The 16763-nt window shown below is 45.0% G+C and overlaps 4 protein-coding genes across 4 annotated transcripts in view; all 4 read right to left on the bottom strand.

The window, feature by feature from the left end:
- The window catches only part of LOC134208652 (protein artichoke-like), a 181347-nt gene that overhangs the window by 93734 nt on the left and 70850 nt on the right, over positions 1 to 16763 (bottom strand). The window lies entirely within an intron of this gene.
- LOC134208964 (uncharacterized) lies at positions 4089 to 5176 on the bottom strand. The gene is made up of 2 exons (XM_062684938.1): positions 4693 to 5176; positions 4089 to 4507 (listed from the first exon to the last, which is right to left on the bottom strand). Exons 1-2 carry the CDS (start codon positions 5174 to 5176, stop codon positions 4089 to 4091), a joined length of 903 nt encoding a protein of 300 aa, XP_062540922.1.
- On the bottom strand, positions 5485 to 7275 carry LOC134208965 (uncharacterized). Its single transcript, XM_062684939.1, has one exon. It carries the CDS (start codon positions 7273 to 7275, stop codon positions 5485 to 5487), a length of 1791 nt encoding a protein of 596 aa, XP_062540923.1.
- LOC134208966 (uncharacterized) lies at positions 7590 to 9922 on the bottom strand. Its single transcript, XM_062684940.1, has 2 exons — positions 9688 to 9922; positions 7590 to 9509 (listed from the first exon to the last, which is right to left on the bottom strand). Exon 2 carries the CDS (start codon positions 9396 to 9398, stop codon positions 7590 to 7592), a length of 1809 nt encoding a protein of 602 aa, XP_062540924.1. The 5' UTR covers positions 9399 to 9509; positions 9688 to 9922.

Below are 16763 nucleotides of genomic sequence, written 5' to 3' on the forward strand. Positions count from 1 at the left end.
AAGTGAAGTTCTACAATATCTTAGTAGCCATGAATTAGAACCTACACTTGTGGATCTGTCATATTTGTGTACAAAATGAGTGGAAGGTTTCATTTGTTTTACTAAAATATGAATATACAGTCGACTCTCCACATCTCGATGTTCTATATCTCGATATCTTTCCCTATGTCGATAGTTTCATCGGTCCCTTCAATATACATACATTTGGGCATTCTACATCTCGATAACCTCCCTATCTCGATATCTCTTTATCTCGATGTGTTCTGATCATATTTTGTACTGGATTCACTCTCCTTATGTCGGTATGATCAATTTTTTAGGCTACTAGACCATCTTTGGACAATAATAAACACATCAACAACAGGAAACGACATTTGTTTTGTTGTCGTTTTTCATAGCAACGAGCTTTTTTGGAAACTGGCCATGTCAACTTTCCTTCCATTCCTCGATCTCTCCCTATCTCGATGGTCCCTTCAATATCGAGATGTGGAGAGGAGAGGCGACTGTTCTTAATTTCTTATAATTTCAGAGCTTAGGCCAGACTGGGATATGTACTGCTTCGAGAATTAAAAAACAACGAAAACGATGTCTCAATCCACAATGGAGGAAGGAGGATTTCTGTGTGGGCGATAAACAGCCAACAATCACTTACTTGAAAAATGAAACTTTCAGATAGTTTCGCTGTTTATGTCCAATGCAGCGCCTTCGGAGCACAGAACTGTTCCGATTTGAATCTGCAGTAGACTGTACCGAGATGGCAGGTTTATAGTCGTTGTGTATTGATCCTACGAAATACGAAACCACCATGTGATCTACCACAAAAAGCCCTTTTGAGAAATTAAAAAGTAAAGCTATTTCTTGTGCATTGTTTTCCGTTTCAAATCAATTCGTATTAGGTACCTACTACTGTAATAATTATGGATTATTATCTCTTGGCTAATAGTAACCAAAAGACCTAAAGATCTTCTTGGCTGATAGTAGAGCTAAAATTCGTCAATTTAGGAAGTTCGTCCGTTATTTTTTAAATAAGCAAGGGTGTCTTTTGGATTTTCAATCCCTTCCCCAAAATTTGCCTCATTTAACAATTTGTTGCACTCATTGTTTCATTTAACACGTGCCCTTACATGATGAATATTCTAGATGGTCATCCTGCGGCCACATAATCATTGATAGGAAATAGTGTGTCTCTATTGGTCCAGAGCAAGGCGACTTACTCGAAACACAAAACACATCTGATACTGAGTTGACTCAAATTAATGTCAGATATTGTTCAGCAAAAATCACATTAACTGCTCTAAACCACTTTGACTGGCATTACAATTTAAACAAGATTCTTGTAGGCTCTGTCATGCCTTCCGGAGAATCACACATAGTCCATCGTTTGAATTGTGTCCCCATCAAAATTTCTTCGAAGGCAGCTACAGTATAACCACAACTTCGTATATTCCGGCAGCCCGAGAAAGAATGCCATGCGTACTCCAGAATGTTTATGAACGCCTGAAAAGTATTTATGAATATATAGAAATATTTGATCGAATGAAATGAAATCCAGAATAAAATATGAAACCATTTTCCATGCTTCGATGTCCAGCAACATTTTGACAGCTTTATGTTCACATCGAAAAAAAAATTCAAATCACAGATTGCTGAGATCCATCTGTTTAAGAATTATAGTGGACACAGCATATGTCAAAAGGGGTGATTCAATGATTTATGGCACCGTCGCGTTAAAAGCTGGGTATATGCCAGATTCGGACGACGAACACTTTACAGATTTTTTCAAATCGACAAAATCCTATTACTATTCATGATTACAATCACGAAAAAAAATTTACTGTAGCTGCGGATTGGGTTGACTTTGAAGAACGTGAAACGAGCGATGCAGATAATGAGTTAATTAGCAATAAGCAAAGGGAATAATTGCAAGAAGATGTATCCTAGACGTCTCCTTTTCTTTTTACAATGGACACCATTTTCAAACGAGTTTCACAGTTCGATTGTATTAGGCATTTTTTGTTCAACAACCGTCGTTTCAAATATAGATTGATAATGTTCAATATAATTTTCTACTTTTTATAGTTTTCAAGCAAATGATCAGTATCGATACTCCCCATTTATTAGACATTTTCGGCTAGGTCTGCGGTGACGTTTCATGACAACTAAAGTTAGGTCTGCACTGACATTCATATTTTTTGAGTCTGAACCTCCCTCCCAGATGTGCACTAATGTGGCTATGATGTGGCTAATGGGATTAATGCATTAGATACAAGTAGGCTGCGCATTTTGATTAGGATGGTGAAAATCATCAACAATTTTCTGTTGGCAAGGACATTCCGGGTCTCTATCGGCGGAGCAAGTTCCAATGCGCACAACATCGTTGCAGGTGTCCTACAGGCCAGTATCATCGGGCCCCTTCTTTTCAATCTGTTCACCTCCGACAGGCCAGATCCTCCAGAAGGCGGCATTCTGTCTCTGTTCGCTGATGACACCTCCATCGTCTACCAAGGTAGGGTGATCAGAGCGCTAGTGGCGAAAATCCAACAAGGCCTGAATGCCCTGACAGAGCACCTCACTAGCTGGAAGATCTGTATCAACGCCGTGCAGACACAGGTCATCATTTTCCCCCACTCTAAATCCCCTAAACATGTTCCGCCTGGGGACTGTAAAAACATCCTCAATGGCACGACTGTGGAATGGGCCAATGAGGCCGACTACCTTGGCTTGACCCTCGACAGCAAGCTTATTTTCCGCCAACAGGTTGACAAGACGGTGACGAAGTGTAACGTTCTGTTGAAACTACTGTACCCTTTGATCAACCGTCGATCGTCATTGTCCCTGAAAAATAAGCTTGCTGTCTACAAGCAAATCATCCTCTCTGTGATCGAATACGGCATGCCGGTCTGGAAGAGCTGCGTTAAAACCGGCCACCTCAAACTTCAACGGGTCCAAAACAAATTCGTGAGGATGATCCTCAACACCCCTCCCAGGACGAACATCCGAGGTCCACCGTCTGGCCGGTATAAAAAACTTACATGAACGCTTTGGTGAGTGTAAAGAAAAGTTTAGGGTCCGTTGCTTGCACTCGGATCAGGATGCTATTAGGGCGCTAGTTCCAATTTAGGTTATCAAATTCTTTTGTATATATTAGTGTATATAGTAGTTAGGTTATCAAATTTTCAAGTTAACTAATGCCTCCTAAAGGCAAACATGATAAATTAGACAAACCTTTAAAAAATTCCTTTACAAATAATTAAAACAAAATCATTTATAAAGCTGAAGGGCCAAAAGGCCAATCACTTAGGGTCTGTTCACAAATTACGTAACGCTTTTTGGAGGAGGGGGAGGTTCAACTTGCGTTATACTATGTTACACCAAAAGGTGGGTGTTCCGGTTTGATTCGTTGGGTTGAGCAAAACTGACCTTCGAGTTAGTTGGCGTAGCCGAATATGCAGATCCTTGCCGTATCCTTTCTTTCCCGTCCACTTCAATTCCTTCCAATTCACCAATCCACTAATCCTTCCTTTTAATGCACTAATCCACCATACATCACCCACATATCCTTTTTAACAGTCCTTTCTTCCTTCAGTTATGCAAACTAGATACGATTTACATTAGCAGAACAAACTTATATGCATACACTTTATTGAGAACAGCGAATTTGGTGGTAGATATAATTGCACTTTATATTACTTTAAGTTTTATGATAACGCGCGCGCGTGGTTGGTACAACCTTTATTGAGGGCTATCGAGTGGCTACTGACTGGCCGGTAGGTTTATAATTTTGTTCTCCTGTCTATTGCTAGGTATATATATAATCGTGATTCGGTCAACTTCGTGTTATCACTATGTGTTATCAATGTATGTGCAGTACAACGTTTAGGGGTGTCTATTTTGTTTTAGTGTTGTGTATAACAGTTTTGTATGGATTAAGTGTTTAAAGTTTAGAAGATAAATTTAGTTTTTTAAGCTTCATATATCAGGGAGAAACATACCGGCCCCCTTGAACTAGTTTCAACGCCTATTTCACAAAGCTATCAATGTTACCTATTATAAATACACATGAACTTACAGCTAACATATAATTGTGCTTATAAACTATTTGAGGATCCCTCTTCGATGACGGTCTCTGATGGTAGTGGACATATTCTGCAAACGGGCCGCTTGTATACTCCACTAGCAGTCTTGACGGTCACTACACGAACGACTCCTTCTGCGCTGGGATGGACATCAGTGATTCTTGCTAAAGGCCAACACAACGGTGGCATGTTGTCTTCACGTAATACTACTAAAGTGCCGATGCGTATTGGGCTGGGTTGTTTATATTTGCTGCACGTTTGTAGCTCGGTCAAATAATCTCTGCTCCAACGATCCCAATATTTTTGGAACATTTGCTGCTGTTGTTGATGGTGGTCTAAGCGGTTGGCTGGGGTAGTTATTAGATTGCGCTCGGGTATAGCATTCATCGGTGTGCCAATTAAGAAATGCGCTGGTGTGAGCGCGTTTAGATCTGTTGGATCATCAGAAAGTGGGACTAATGGTCTCGAGTTTAGTGCTGCGGCTATTTGGACAAGTAGCGTGGAGAAATCTTCATAATTAAGCTGGCGGGTTCCAATTTCCTTCTTAAGAGCGGTTTTCACAGAACGGACGGTTGCCTCCCAAAGACCCCGAAATTCGGTGCTCTAGGGGGTATACATTTCCACGTGATGCCTTGCAGGGACAGTTCGTTGCCGATACGTTCTTGACTGGACTTATCATTGAGGGTATGATACAAATCGTGCAATTCGTTCTTGGCACCGGCGAAATTTTTGGCGTTATCTGAATGAATTTCAGTTGGAATGCCATGGTGTCCTGAGAATCGACGAAGGGCTGAAATAAAGCCGGTTGTGGACAAATCGCTCACGATCTCCAAATGTATGGCTTTGGTTGAAAAGCATATGAACACCGAAATGTATGATTTAGGCGCTGCTGCACGACGGTGCGGTGGTTTCAAATAAAATGGACCGCAATAGTCCACTCCTGTAATGGAGAAAGGCCTGCTTGGACGGACTCGCGTGCCCGGAAGCTGGCCTGTTGGTTGTTGTACCGGTGCGGGGTTTATGCGGAAGCACCGGTAGCACTTTCGTAGAACGCAGTCGACTACGCGTTTTCCATGAATAGGCCAGAATTCTTGCCTCATTGTGGAGAGTGTTAACTGGCGTCCTCCATGAATTGTTTGCCGATGATAATAGTCTACGAGCAACTTTGTTAAGGGATGCATGCTTGGAAGAACTGCAGGATGCTTCATGCTATATTCCTGATTTGCATGACGTAAACGTCCTCCAACTCTAATCACCCTTGCTTTGTCGAGAAAAGGTGAGAGACGCCTAAGTGAAGACTTGCGATTGACATTCCGATGTTTCTCCAAATGTTCAAGCTCGATTTCAAAACTCTCAGCTTGGGCTAGTTTGACCAAGGCTAATTTAGCAGCAGAAATCTCTTCTACAGTCAAACACGGAGAGCGATTTCTTTGATCAGGAGCACGGCAATTGCGACCAAATCGAATGCAGTAAGCGACAATACGTAGAAGTGCCTCAATTTTGACCGGATCGTGAAGATTTCGTTGAGTTCCGTTGACGTAGTTGTAATGTGTGTTACTAACTTTCTAGTCTCCATATCGACATCCGTGCAACTGATCTCCAGAGTTTGAGATGGCCAGGAATCCTCTGGGTTTCGTAGCCAAGATGGTCCATTTTTCCACAACAGGTTCTGAAGAAAATCGTTGACGGTCAATCCTCGGGATACCAAGTCAGCAGGGTTTTCCTTTCCAGCTATGTGTCGCCAACGATGACCTTGTGTTATAGTTTGAATGGTCGAGACTCGGTTGGCAACAAAGGTCTTCCAAGTATTTGGAGGAGCTTGAAGCCAGTGAAGCACAATTGTTGAGTCAGACCAAAATGTGGAGCGAACTTGGCCCAGGTCGATTGCCTTAATGACCTTAGAGTATAGAGTAGCTGCCTCCTTAGCAGCACACAACTCCAAACGTGGTAGAGTAAGCCTTTTTAATGGAGCTACACGGGATTTCGAAGACAGCATTTCGATATGTATATTTCCATTGGCATCCATTGTACGAACGTACAAACAGGCTCCATAAGCTGATTCTGATGCATCTGCAAAACAGTGGATCTGAACATCGTTCCAAGAAGATATGAAGGCAAACCGCTGAACTCGTAGTTTCGACAAATTGTTTAATTCGTTGTAGAAAGCCGTCCACCTTTTCTCTAATTCCATTGGAACAGGAGAATCCCAACTAGTTTGCAATAAAGCAAGCTGCTGCATAATTATCTTCGCATAAACGACTATTGGCGATATTAATCCTAGAGGATCAAATAGCTTCGCAATGCACGAAAGAATTCGTCTCCTTGTCCACGCTACGCTGTCGACTGCAACCTCCATGTTGAATCTCAATTGATCAGATCTTGGCTCCCATGTTATTCCTAATGTTTTCACCTCCTCATCTGGATTCAAATCGAATGTAATCGACAGATGCGTTCCTAGCTGATCTGCAGGGACGTCCTTCAGTACCTCCGGACAATTCGAGCACCATTTCCTCAGTACAAAACCGCCTTTGGACATCAATTTCGTCAAATCTTCCCGCAATTGAGTTGCATTGCCAACACTGGATGCCCCGCCGATGTAGTCGTCTACATAAAAATCATGGATCAAAGCCGCACTAGCAACAGGAAATTCAGCCCCCTCGTCTGCTGCTAACTGATGCAACGCTCGAATGGAAAGAAATGATGATGGTGTTAATCCGTAGGTGACTGTAAGCAATTCGTATTCGCAAATAGGTTCATCGGCCGAAAATCTCCAAAGGATTCGTTGAAGGCTTGTATCATCCTGATGTACGCGAACTTGCCTGTACATTTTTTCCACGTCTCCTACTAATGCGATTTCATGCTTACGGAAACGCAGTAGAAGACTCAAAAGCTCGTCCTGGATTATCGGTCCTTTCAATAAAGCATCGTTCAAAGAGTATCCGCTGTTTGTGCGCGCTGATCCGTCGAACACAACGCGCACTTTGGTCGTGCTGCTTGATGCCTTCAACACCGCATGGTGAGGCAGGTAAAGCACCTTCTGCGCTCCAGAACTTGCATTCTCCCTCAGTGTGTCTTCATTTGTTACCTTCTTCATGTGCCCAAGGTTAGCATACTCCTGCATGAAGGCATGATATTGAATTTTCATTTCCGCATCTCGTTCCAATCGTTTTTCCATTTTCAGAAATCGCTCCAACGCCATTTTCCTGGATTCCCCAATCATTCGGTTGAAATTGACGTGCTTTGGTAAACGAACAACGTATCTACCGTCCTCCAAACGGCTATGAGTTTCCAAGAAATGTGTCTCGCAATCTTGTTCCTGTTTGGACCACAAGGGTTGATCTTCCGTACTCTCCACTTTCCAAAATCTTTCCAGTGCGATTTCTAAATTATCCGGCGATGTTGCTAGACAACAGTTGATCGGTTGATTACCTCGTGCTGAATACCTTCCTGAAACTACCCAACCGAAAACTGTCTGTATCAAATTGGGAAGTCCTGGACCCAGCGAGACTCGCTTCATTTCACGTTCATAGAAAAATTGATAAAATGTTCCGCTCCGATCAAAAGATCGATCCGACTTGCATCGTTGAAATTTGGATCAGCCAAGGGTAAATGCTCTGGAATCTTCCATTGTGATGTTGATACAGTTGCAGCAGGCAGATTAGAAGTGACCCGTTGTAGTATTAAGAAATCCACACCCACCGAAAATTCTGCCACTCTAGAACTGATGATGGTGCTAACTGCATGTTTCGCCCTTGTTTCAGACTCACCAATTCCGCAAACTGGAACATTCACTGAACGTCGCTTCAGCTTCAAAATTTGACACATTCGCTCGCTCATTAAATTCGCTTGTGACCCATTGTCGAGTAAGGCCCTAGCTAATTGCTTGTTTCCGCTTTGATCCCGAATCACCAGTACTACAGTTGACAAGAAGACAGTAGAAGTTGCTCCTGATCTTCCTACATTATACGTCCCAACTGGCTCATCTTGCGCCACCTCGCAATTCTCCGATGGTTGTTCGTTAATTACGACGTTTGTTGTTGTTCCTTGATGCTCGGTTGTCCTAGTAGATGTCCCAGCCATCCCAATGATCCCAGCATTACTGTTACCTGGAGGAAATCCAGGGTGAATCAGCGAATGATGTTTCCTTCCACATGTGCGACAGTTGAAAGTAGACTTGCATTCCCGCACCCAATGTCCAGTCCGAAAACAATTGCTACATAAACGTTTGTTATTCACCAACTCCAATTTCTCTTTAAGACCCAGCTTAATGAACTTCGCACAACGAGCCATGTAGTGATTTTCCCCGCAGCATGGGCAAGCCACCGATGAAGACATCCGTTCTCGTTCATTTCCTGTAGCAGCATGAACCATCTGTTTGAAGACCTTTCCTGTCGATTTTTGAGTTGATCTGTTTGGCTCTAATGCATTCGACGATACAGCTTCCAATACACGCGTTCTTTTCTCCAGAAATTTCACCAAATCCGTAAAACTTGGTTCTTCCAGCGACGCAGCATGATCCTCCCACAGTTGCAGCGATTGGCCATTCAGCTTCGAACACATCCAGTGCACGATCATCGCTCCCCAGGTGTCCGTCTTCTCTCCTAGCTGTTTGAGAATTTTCAAGCGTTGCTCAAACTCGTCCACCAAACCGTGAATTGCAGTCGATGATTCCTTTTCAATTTTTGGGTACTCCATTAGGGCTTGCAAATGTCGTTTCTTCAGGAGATATTCGTTGGAGTAACGTTTTGTGATTGTTTCCCACGCTATCACATAGTTTCCGCTGGTGATCGTCAACGATTCGATCAATTTCGCCGCTTCACCTTTGAGCGCCGACTTCAAATAATGAAATTTTTGAACGTCGCTAAGCTCCGCAGACTCGTGAATTAGAGATTCGTAAGTCGATTTGAAGGTCAGCCAACCTCGATAATCACCGTCAAAATCTGGCAATGAGATTTGAGGTAATCGAACTCCTGAATGAAAACCACCTGCGATGTTCCGCGTCGTATCCAGCGGAGGTGGAGTTGCTACAGGCGGAGTGATTTTCATCAATAGCGCTGCTCGTAGCTCGTAGTACTGATTCTCAAACTTTGTTGAAGCTTTGTTGATCTCCTCCTCGTTCTGCTCATCTTCGTCCATGTCAGCAATTTCTTCCTGAAGTTGTTCAAACGCAGCCATTTTCTCGTCCAATTTGTCCAGCCGACTCTGAACCTGCCCACTCTGATTTTCATGATTATACTTTTCAAGAAATTGTTCATGCCTTTTGAGTGATACAAACATGCGCTCCCGTTTCTTAATTTTCTCCTTCATCAAACGTTCAGTCATGTTGATAACCAGCTCAGGAACCCGGATCTCCGAAACACCAAGAAAGAGAAAAACCACAAGGATCCAGGAAGTACCGCTAACCAAAGTGGGATGATTTGGACAGCCACTCACCTGAGGCCTGTCCAAATTAGGCCTTGTATATTATAATGTTGCAGCTTCCGGTCCCAGAAAAATACCGCACACGAACTAATTCAGCTTTTCGAACTCAGCAGCACCCAGAAATAAATAAGATCATACGGAACCAAGAAGTACCGCCAACCAACGATTGTTCTATTGGACAGGAACTCACCTGAGGCCTGTCCAAGTTAGACCTTGTATTTAATAATAAAGCAGCTCCTTGTCTTATCCAAAAATTCCACGCTTGCTGTGCTAGCTTAGCTCTCAAAAAATCCGAAACACCGAGAAATAAATAACCAAACGGAACCAGGAAGTACCTCCAACCAAAAGTGAGTCAATTGGACAGGTACTCACCTGAGGCCTGTCCAAAATAGACCTTGTATATAAAAATAACTGCTTCTGGTACCCCGTTTAGCTCCTTAGTGCGGTGGATGGTAATCCTTAAGCCCTCGATTAGCGATATAAGATCCTCAGCAGGCAGCGAAAAAGTAATAAATACATAAGCGCACCAGTCACCAATATGATTTGTTTGGAAGGCCACTCACCTGTGGCCTACCGAGTATAGGCCTTGTATGTTTGCTCCTTCTTGTTCCACACCATACAATTAAGAGCCACCAGCGAGTAGTGGCAACAGCACCCACTCGAGATTATCCTGATTGTGAAAGCCGTAGATCGTTTTCCGATGAATTTCCTCCTAGTATAAACCGTAGTAGCCACCGATCCAATTTGACAGTATCAGCTAATCCTTGCGAAACGCTTACGATATCGATCCAGCAACGTGTATAGAAGGAATAGGAAGAACCACGTAACACCTCAATGGCGAATGTAAAATATTGGACAGACACTCACCTGAGGTCTGTCATCAATAGACCTTGTATTATTTCAAAATTCCGCCAAACGATATCCAAAATTCCGCACACTGTATGTCGCATAGAATCCCGTTCACTGTTGTTGATCGATGAATCGTCTAGCCAATAAATCCAACTTACTCGCATATCATATCCTGCCTCGCAGCAACAGCACTAGTCCACTCAATATGCGCGAAAAGAAAACAGAAAGAGCCAAGTAGCACCGACAAATAGAGCAAATCGTTTTGGAATGCCACTCACCTGTGGCCTTATTGGATAGGGCCTTGTATTTCAAATTAATTGACACCAGCAAGAGTGATTCTGCGACACTATCGTCTGTTGAGCCTCCAGTGAGTTTGGGTGGCTGATTGCTTGAGTGCAGTACCGACGGATGAAATATTTCCTCTCCAATGGCGATTTGGCTTGGGTCTCCGAGTGACAGCAAAATGACGAATCCTGATGCACAATACCCGCCAAATTCCGAACAAAGGACTCCTGTGCAATGGCTCCTGGCTCAACCACAGATCCTGGTCACGGCACCATACAATGTTCCGGTTTGATTCGTTGGGTTGAGCAAAACTGACCTTCGAGTTAGTTGGCGTAGCCGAATATGCAGATCCTTGCCGTATCCTTTCTTTCCCGTCCACTTCAATTCCTTCCAATTCACCAATCCACTAATCCTTCCTTTTAATGCACTAATCCACCATACATCACCCACATATCCTTTTTAACAGTCCTTTCTTCCTTCAGTTATGCAAACTAGATACGATTTACATTAGCAGAACAAACTTATATGCATACACTTTATTGAGAACAGCGAATTTGGTGGTAGATATAATTGCACTTTATATTACTTTAAGTTTTATGATAACGCGCGCGCGTGGTTGGTACAACCTTTATTGAGGGCTATCGAGTGGCTACTGACTGGCCGGTAGGTTTATAATTTTGTTCTCCTGTCTATTGCTAGGTATATATATAATCGTGATTCGGTCAACTTCGTGTTATCACTATGTGTTATCAATGTATGTGCAGTACAACGTTTAGGGGTGTCTATTTTGTTTTAGTGTTGTGTATAACAGTTTTGTATGGATTAAGTGTTTAAAGTTTAGAAGATAAATTTAGTTTTTTTAAGCTTCATATATCAGGGAGAAACAGTGGGGGAGGGGGTGGGTACTACCAAATGTTACGCATAACGCGAAAGAAAATATATTTCAAACGTTTTTATTGGTATTGTATTTTATGATTAATTCTTCCAAACCAAAGCCAAAGTTAATAGAGGCAACCCAGAGAGTTTTCATTTGAAGCAATTGCATTTTAGCTCAACCAGTTAAACCATGTAAACAGTTCAATTTAACTGATATGCCCAAAAACTATTTAAATGGTCATGGTTGCAACTTGCGTTTCTACTAGCTGCATTCTTAATATTCTTGGTTTTTGATCATGTGTCATTCCTATAATAACAGTGTTCAAAAAACACCTTATGCTCTAGATAGAGAAAAAATCTTCCTTTAAAATTTTCATAGTTACGCGTTATACGGGGAGGGAGGGGGTACCAGGGGGTAACAATGTTACTTTTTGTTACGAGGGGGAGGAAGGGGGTCAAAAACTCAGATTTTTGCGTTACATAATTTGTGAACAGACCCTTAAACTGTAAAAAAAAATTGTTACACACTAAAGAAATGAAAATAAATTGAATTTAAGTTAAAAAAAGTAAGATTAGGATTCTGGAGAGAGCGGTCCAACAACATGGAAGAGTCTGGATATTCAGAGCATCCTGTGAAATGTTCTCGCAAGATTCTTAAATTGGTTATTGGTTAATATGGAAATTTTTCATAATACATAATAATCGTTTGACATAATCGTTTGAAGACCAACAGACTGAGCGATGGTCGCCGGTGTAAGGTTTCTGTAGAAATGTTTCTCTAAAATAACGTCTTTATCGATTTGGATGTCGTCGGCAGAAAGTGAAATTTTCTGGCGAGTTAATTTGATTTTTGCCTTTCTCGTATACTAAGTATACGGTAAAGGCTATATGATCGCTCCAAAAACAAACTTTTTATAGAAGGCCCGGAGACCCATAGTGTTATATACCAATCGACTCAGTTCGACGAATTGAGGTGATGTCTGTGTGTTTTTTTTTCTTCCTAAGCAATGGAGGGGGAATCTGCTCAACAGACATCCTGGGTTGACCAGGAAGTGCTGGGTTAGGGCCACCTCCAATGAGGGCGGCAGGACTGCATCCCCGACCAGCTAAACCGTTTCCATTGCCGCCAAGTCCATCGTCCCTTCGGTACAACCAGAAAGTATTGCTTCAAAGGGGGCCAGTGCATAACGCACCCTCGAGGTTAGCTGCGTGTCCTTGCAGCATCGAACATCGTGACTCGCTTTTTTAGAAGAACACCATGGTGTCGTGCCAGCGCATTGCCGGCTTTCCAGGTGGCCTTACCACGCCCTATGTCCTCGGAAGGTGGGCAGGGTCGACTTCACGCCTGCTTCCCTCTGCACGACTGGTATCAAGAATGATGATGCCGCGTGCACCCCAAATTGACCTTTCTGCGATAGGGCCTATTCGCCAGCACACAGAGAGACTTGCCGACGCGGTGCCTACGCCTGCCCCAGCCTTGACGAGGACCCCTTTCCGTCCTCGGGCTCGGAACCCGCCCGGTTGACCGACGCCGCGAAAGCGACGATACCATGTTGTTCTTCACGCGGCCACTTGTTCGATAAAAGGATCGAGTTCGACCACAGGGCACCGGTATGACCCATGAAGCCGACTCCGAACCCTTGGACCACCTCTTATTTGCGCCTGAACTAGCCATTCCTCGAGTCCACGCGCCACCTTCTGTGTAGCTCCGAGACGATTTGGACGATAGCCGATAAAATGGCGTTCCAGCCAACTTCATCTTTACACATCCTCCGGACTAGGTTGTCCGGGGTAGTGTCCAGACCACATGTGGCAAGCATGTGGTCACGCATTGTGCGAAAACGCGGGCACACGAACAACACGTGTTCCGCCGTTTCCTCTAAACCTACGCACACCGGACACTCAGGCGAGGCCGAGTGTCCGAACCGGTGTAGGTACTGTCTGAAGCAACCATGGCCTGTAAGGACCTGGGTCAGGTGGAAAGTGATTTCCCCATGGCGCCTCTTGACCCACGTACCTATCTCCGGTATCAACCTATGTGTCCATCTACCCTTAGTGGAACTGTCCCACGCACGCTGCCATTTGACCATTGAGGCCAACCTGACAGTCCTACGGATGCCTCTCGTGCCGCGCATTTCGAAGCACTCTATGTCTTCACCGATAACTATGTCGATAGGCATCATACCGGTGATGACGCAAAGTGCATCGTGCGACACGGTACGGTACGCGCTCGCAACTCTTAGGCACATGAGCCTATACGTACTTTCTAACTTCGTTCTGTAGCAGTTAATACGCAGGGCCGTGCCCCAAGCTGGCCCCCATACCTCCAGTATGGACAGAGCAACGCTAGCCAGAAGCTTGCGGTTGCTGGCATAAACCGCAGAGCTATTGGACATCATCCGGGACAATGCCACTATAGCTGTGGAGGCACGCTTGTAGGCGTAATTGACGTGGCTACCAAAGGTGAGCTTATCGTCGATCATTACCCCCTGAGTTTGATGGAGCGTTCAGAGGTGACCGCGCAGTTGCCTGCCCTTATCACCGCTTGTTGCTCCGACTTTCGGTTGTTAACAACAACCACCTCAGTCTTGTGGTGAGCCAGTTCTAACTTCCTGGAACTCATCCACTCCTCCACAATTGCGATCGAGTGGGTCAACTCCACCTCTTCGATCGATTCGCCGTAGACCTCCAGCGTAATATCGTCAGCGAAGCCGACGATTACCACGCCCACTGGGAACTTCAACCTCAAGACACCGTCGTACATGACGTTCCATAACACCGGACCCAGTATGGAACCTTGCGGAACCCCTGAGGTTATGTCAACGCACTTCCGACCCGCCTCCGTGTCGTATACCAGTACTCGATTCTGGAAGTAGCTTCCGAGAATCTTGTACAGGTACTCGGGAATTCCAAGACGCAGGAGCGCATCTGCAATAGTTGCCCAACTGGCACTATTGAAAGCATTCCTCACGTCGAGAGTCACTACTGCACAATAGCGAACTCCCCTCCTCTTATGCTGGATAGCTATCTCCGCGGATTTGGTAACCGACAAGATAGCGTCTACGGTCGACTTACCCTTTCGGAAGCCAAACTGGTTACTCGATAGACCATCCGCACCCTCCGTGCGTATCAACAACCTGTTGAGGATTATCTTCTCGAGCACCTTCCCCGCCGTGTCAAGCAGGCATATTGGTCTATATGCCGACGGATCCCCCGGTGGTTTTCCCGCTTTTGGCAATAGGACCAAGCTCTGCCTTTTCCATGCTTCAGGGAAGACTCTCTCGTCCAGGCATCTCTGCATAACAGATCTGAACATTTCGGGAGCCTCGGCAATGGCCGCTTTGATGGCCAGGTTCGGAATACCATCCGGTCCTGGCGCCTTACCTACACTAAGGGACTGTGCAATCCCGCAAGTTCCGCCACCGTTACTCTTCCCTCGTCGGCCACCCTGGCCCGTGGCAGCTCCACAAAGGGAGGCCAGGGACTTGGGTCGTGACGTGGGAAGAGCCCCGCGATGATCCTCTCCAGCATCTCTGGAGACCGCTCTGTAGGGGCCATCGCCCCACGTGTCTTGGCCATTACGACCCTATAGGCGTCACCCCATGGATTCGCGTTGGCACTTTGACACAGGCCCTCGAAGCAAGCTTTTTTGCTTGATGTAATCTCAGTCTTCAGAGCGGCTCTAGCAGCCACGAACGCCACCCGTCGTTCAACACGCTCCTCTTCTGTGCGTGCTCGCTGCATCCGCCTCCTTGCCCGTAGGCAGGCGCGGCGCAGGTTCGCAATTGCTTGAGTCCACCAGTAAGCCGGTGGTCTCCCATTCCTAGGGTGGACTTTCCTAGGCATGGTGGCATCGCATGCACGCGAGAGTACTGTTACCAACTGCTCGCCACTCAGACCGAGAGTATTGTGCTCGCGGCGGAGCGCTTCCTTAAGCACCTCGTCGTCGAAGTATGATGTCTTCCACATACGAGGACTAGGCCTCGCCCAGATAAGCCACCAGCACACTCTGTATAGGCCGACAATCTATTCAGAATGACCCTCTCTAGCAGCTTTCCAGCTGTGTCAAGTAGACAAATTGGTCTGTATGCCGAAGGATCCCCCGGCTGTTTGCCAGGCTTCGGTAATAGCACCAATTTCTGCCGTTTCCATCGATCTGGGAAGTTTCCTTCGTCCATGCATCTCTGGAGGCAGCTCCTGAACATATCTGGATTGGCAAGAATGGCGTGTTTAAGGGCCAGGTTTGGAATACCATCCGGGCCTGGCGCCTTATTGAGCTTAAGTTTTCTTGCGGCTACGATAAGCTCTTCGTTAGTCACTAGCGGTACCACGTCAACTGACTCGTGCGGTGTAGCGGGCCAGTTCGATGATTCATGCCTCGGAAACAACCCGTCGACTATTTTGGCCAACATCCCCGGAGATTTCTCAGGTGGCGTGGTATTAGTCCTAGCCATCACCATCCTGTATGCATCTCCCCATGGATTGTCGTTTGCCATCCTGCACAGCCGCTCGAAGCAGGCTCTCTTACTACATTTGATCTCGTAGTTCAGAGCTCTGCTCGCTGTCTGGAACACCCTGCGTCTCTCGACCTTTTCAGCGTCTGTTCTGGCACGTCGCAGCCTTCTCTTTGCTCTAAGGCAGGTTCTACGAAGGTCTGCAATTGTGTCAGTCCACCAGTACGCAGGTTGCCGGTTTCCGGGAGGTTTGGTCCTCCTAGGCATCGACACATCGCATGCACGGGTTAGTACATCGATTAACTCGTCGCCACTTAATCCGCAACAGCGCACTCGCTTTCCATGCTTCGATGTCCAGCAACATTTTGACAGCTTTATGTTCACATCGAAAAAAAAATTCAAATCACAGATTGCTGAGATCCATCTGTTTAAGAATTATAGTGGACACAGCATATGTCAAAAGGGGTGATTCAATGATTTATGGCACCGTCGCGTTAAAAGCTGGGTATATGCCAGATTCGGACGACGAACACTTTACAGATTTTTTCAAATCGACAAAATCCTATTACTATTCATGATTACAATCACGAAAAAAAATTTACTGTAGCTGCGGATTGGGTTGACTTTGAAGAACGTGAAACGAGCGATGCAGATAATGAGTTAATTAGCAATAAGCAAAGGGAATAATTGCAGGAAGATGTATCCTAGACGTCTCCTTTTCTTTTTACAATGGACACCATTTTCAAACGAGTTTCACAGTTCGATTGTATTAGGCATTTTTTGTTCAACAACCGTCGTTTCA

This window comes from Armigeres subalbatus, chromosome 2 (genome assembly GCF_024139115.2).
Source record: "Armigeres subalbatus isolate Guangzhou_Male chromosome 2, GZ_Asu_2, whole genome shotgun sequence".
Classification (NCBI taxonomy): domain Eukaryota; kingdom Metazoa; phylum Arthropoda; class Insecta; order Diptera; family Culicidae; genus Armigeres; species Armigeres subalbatus.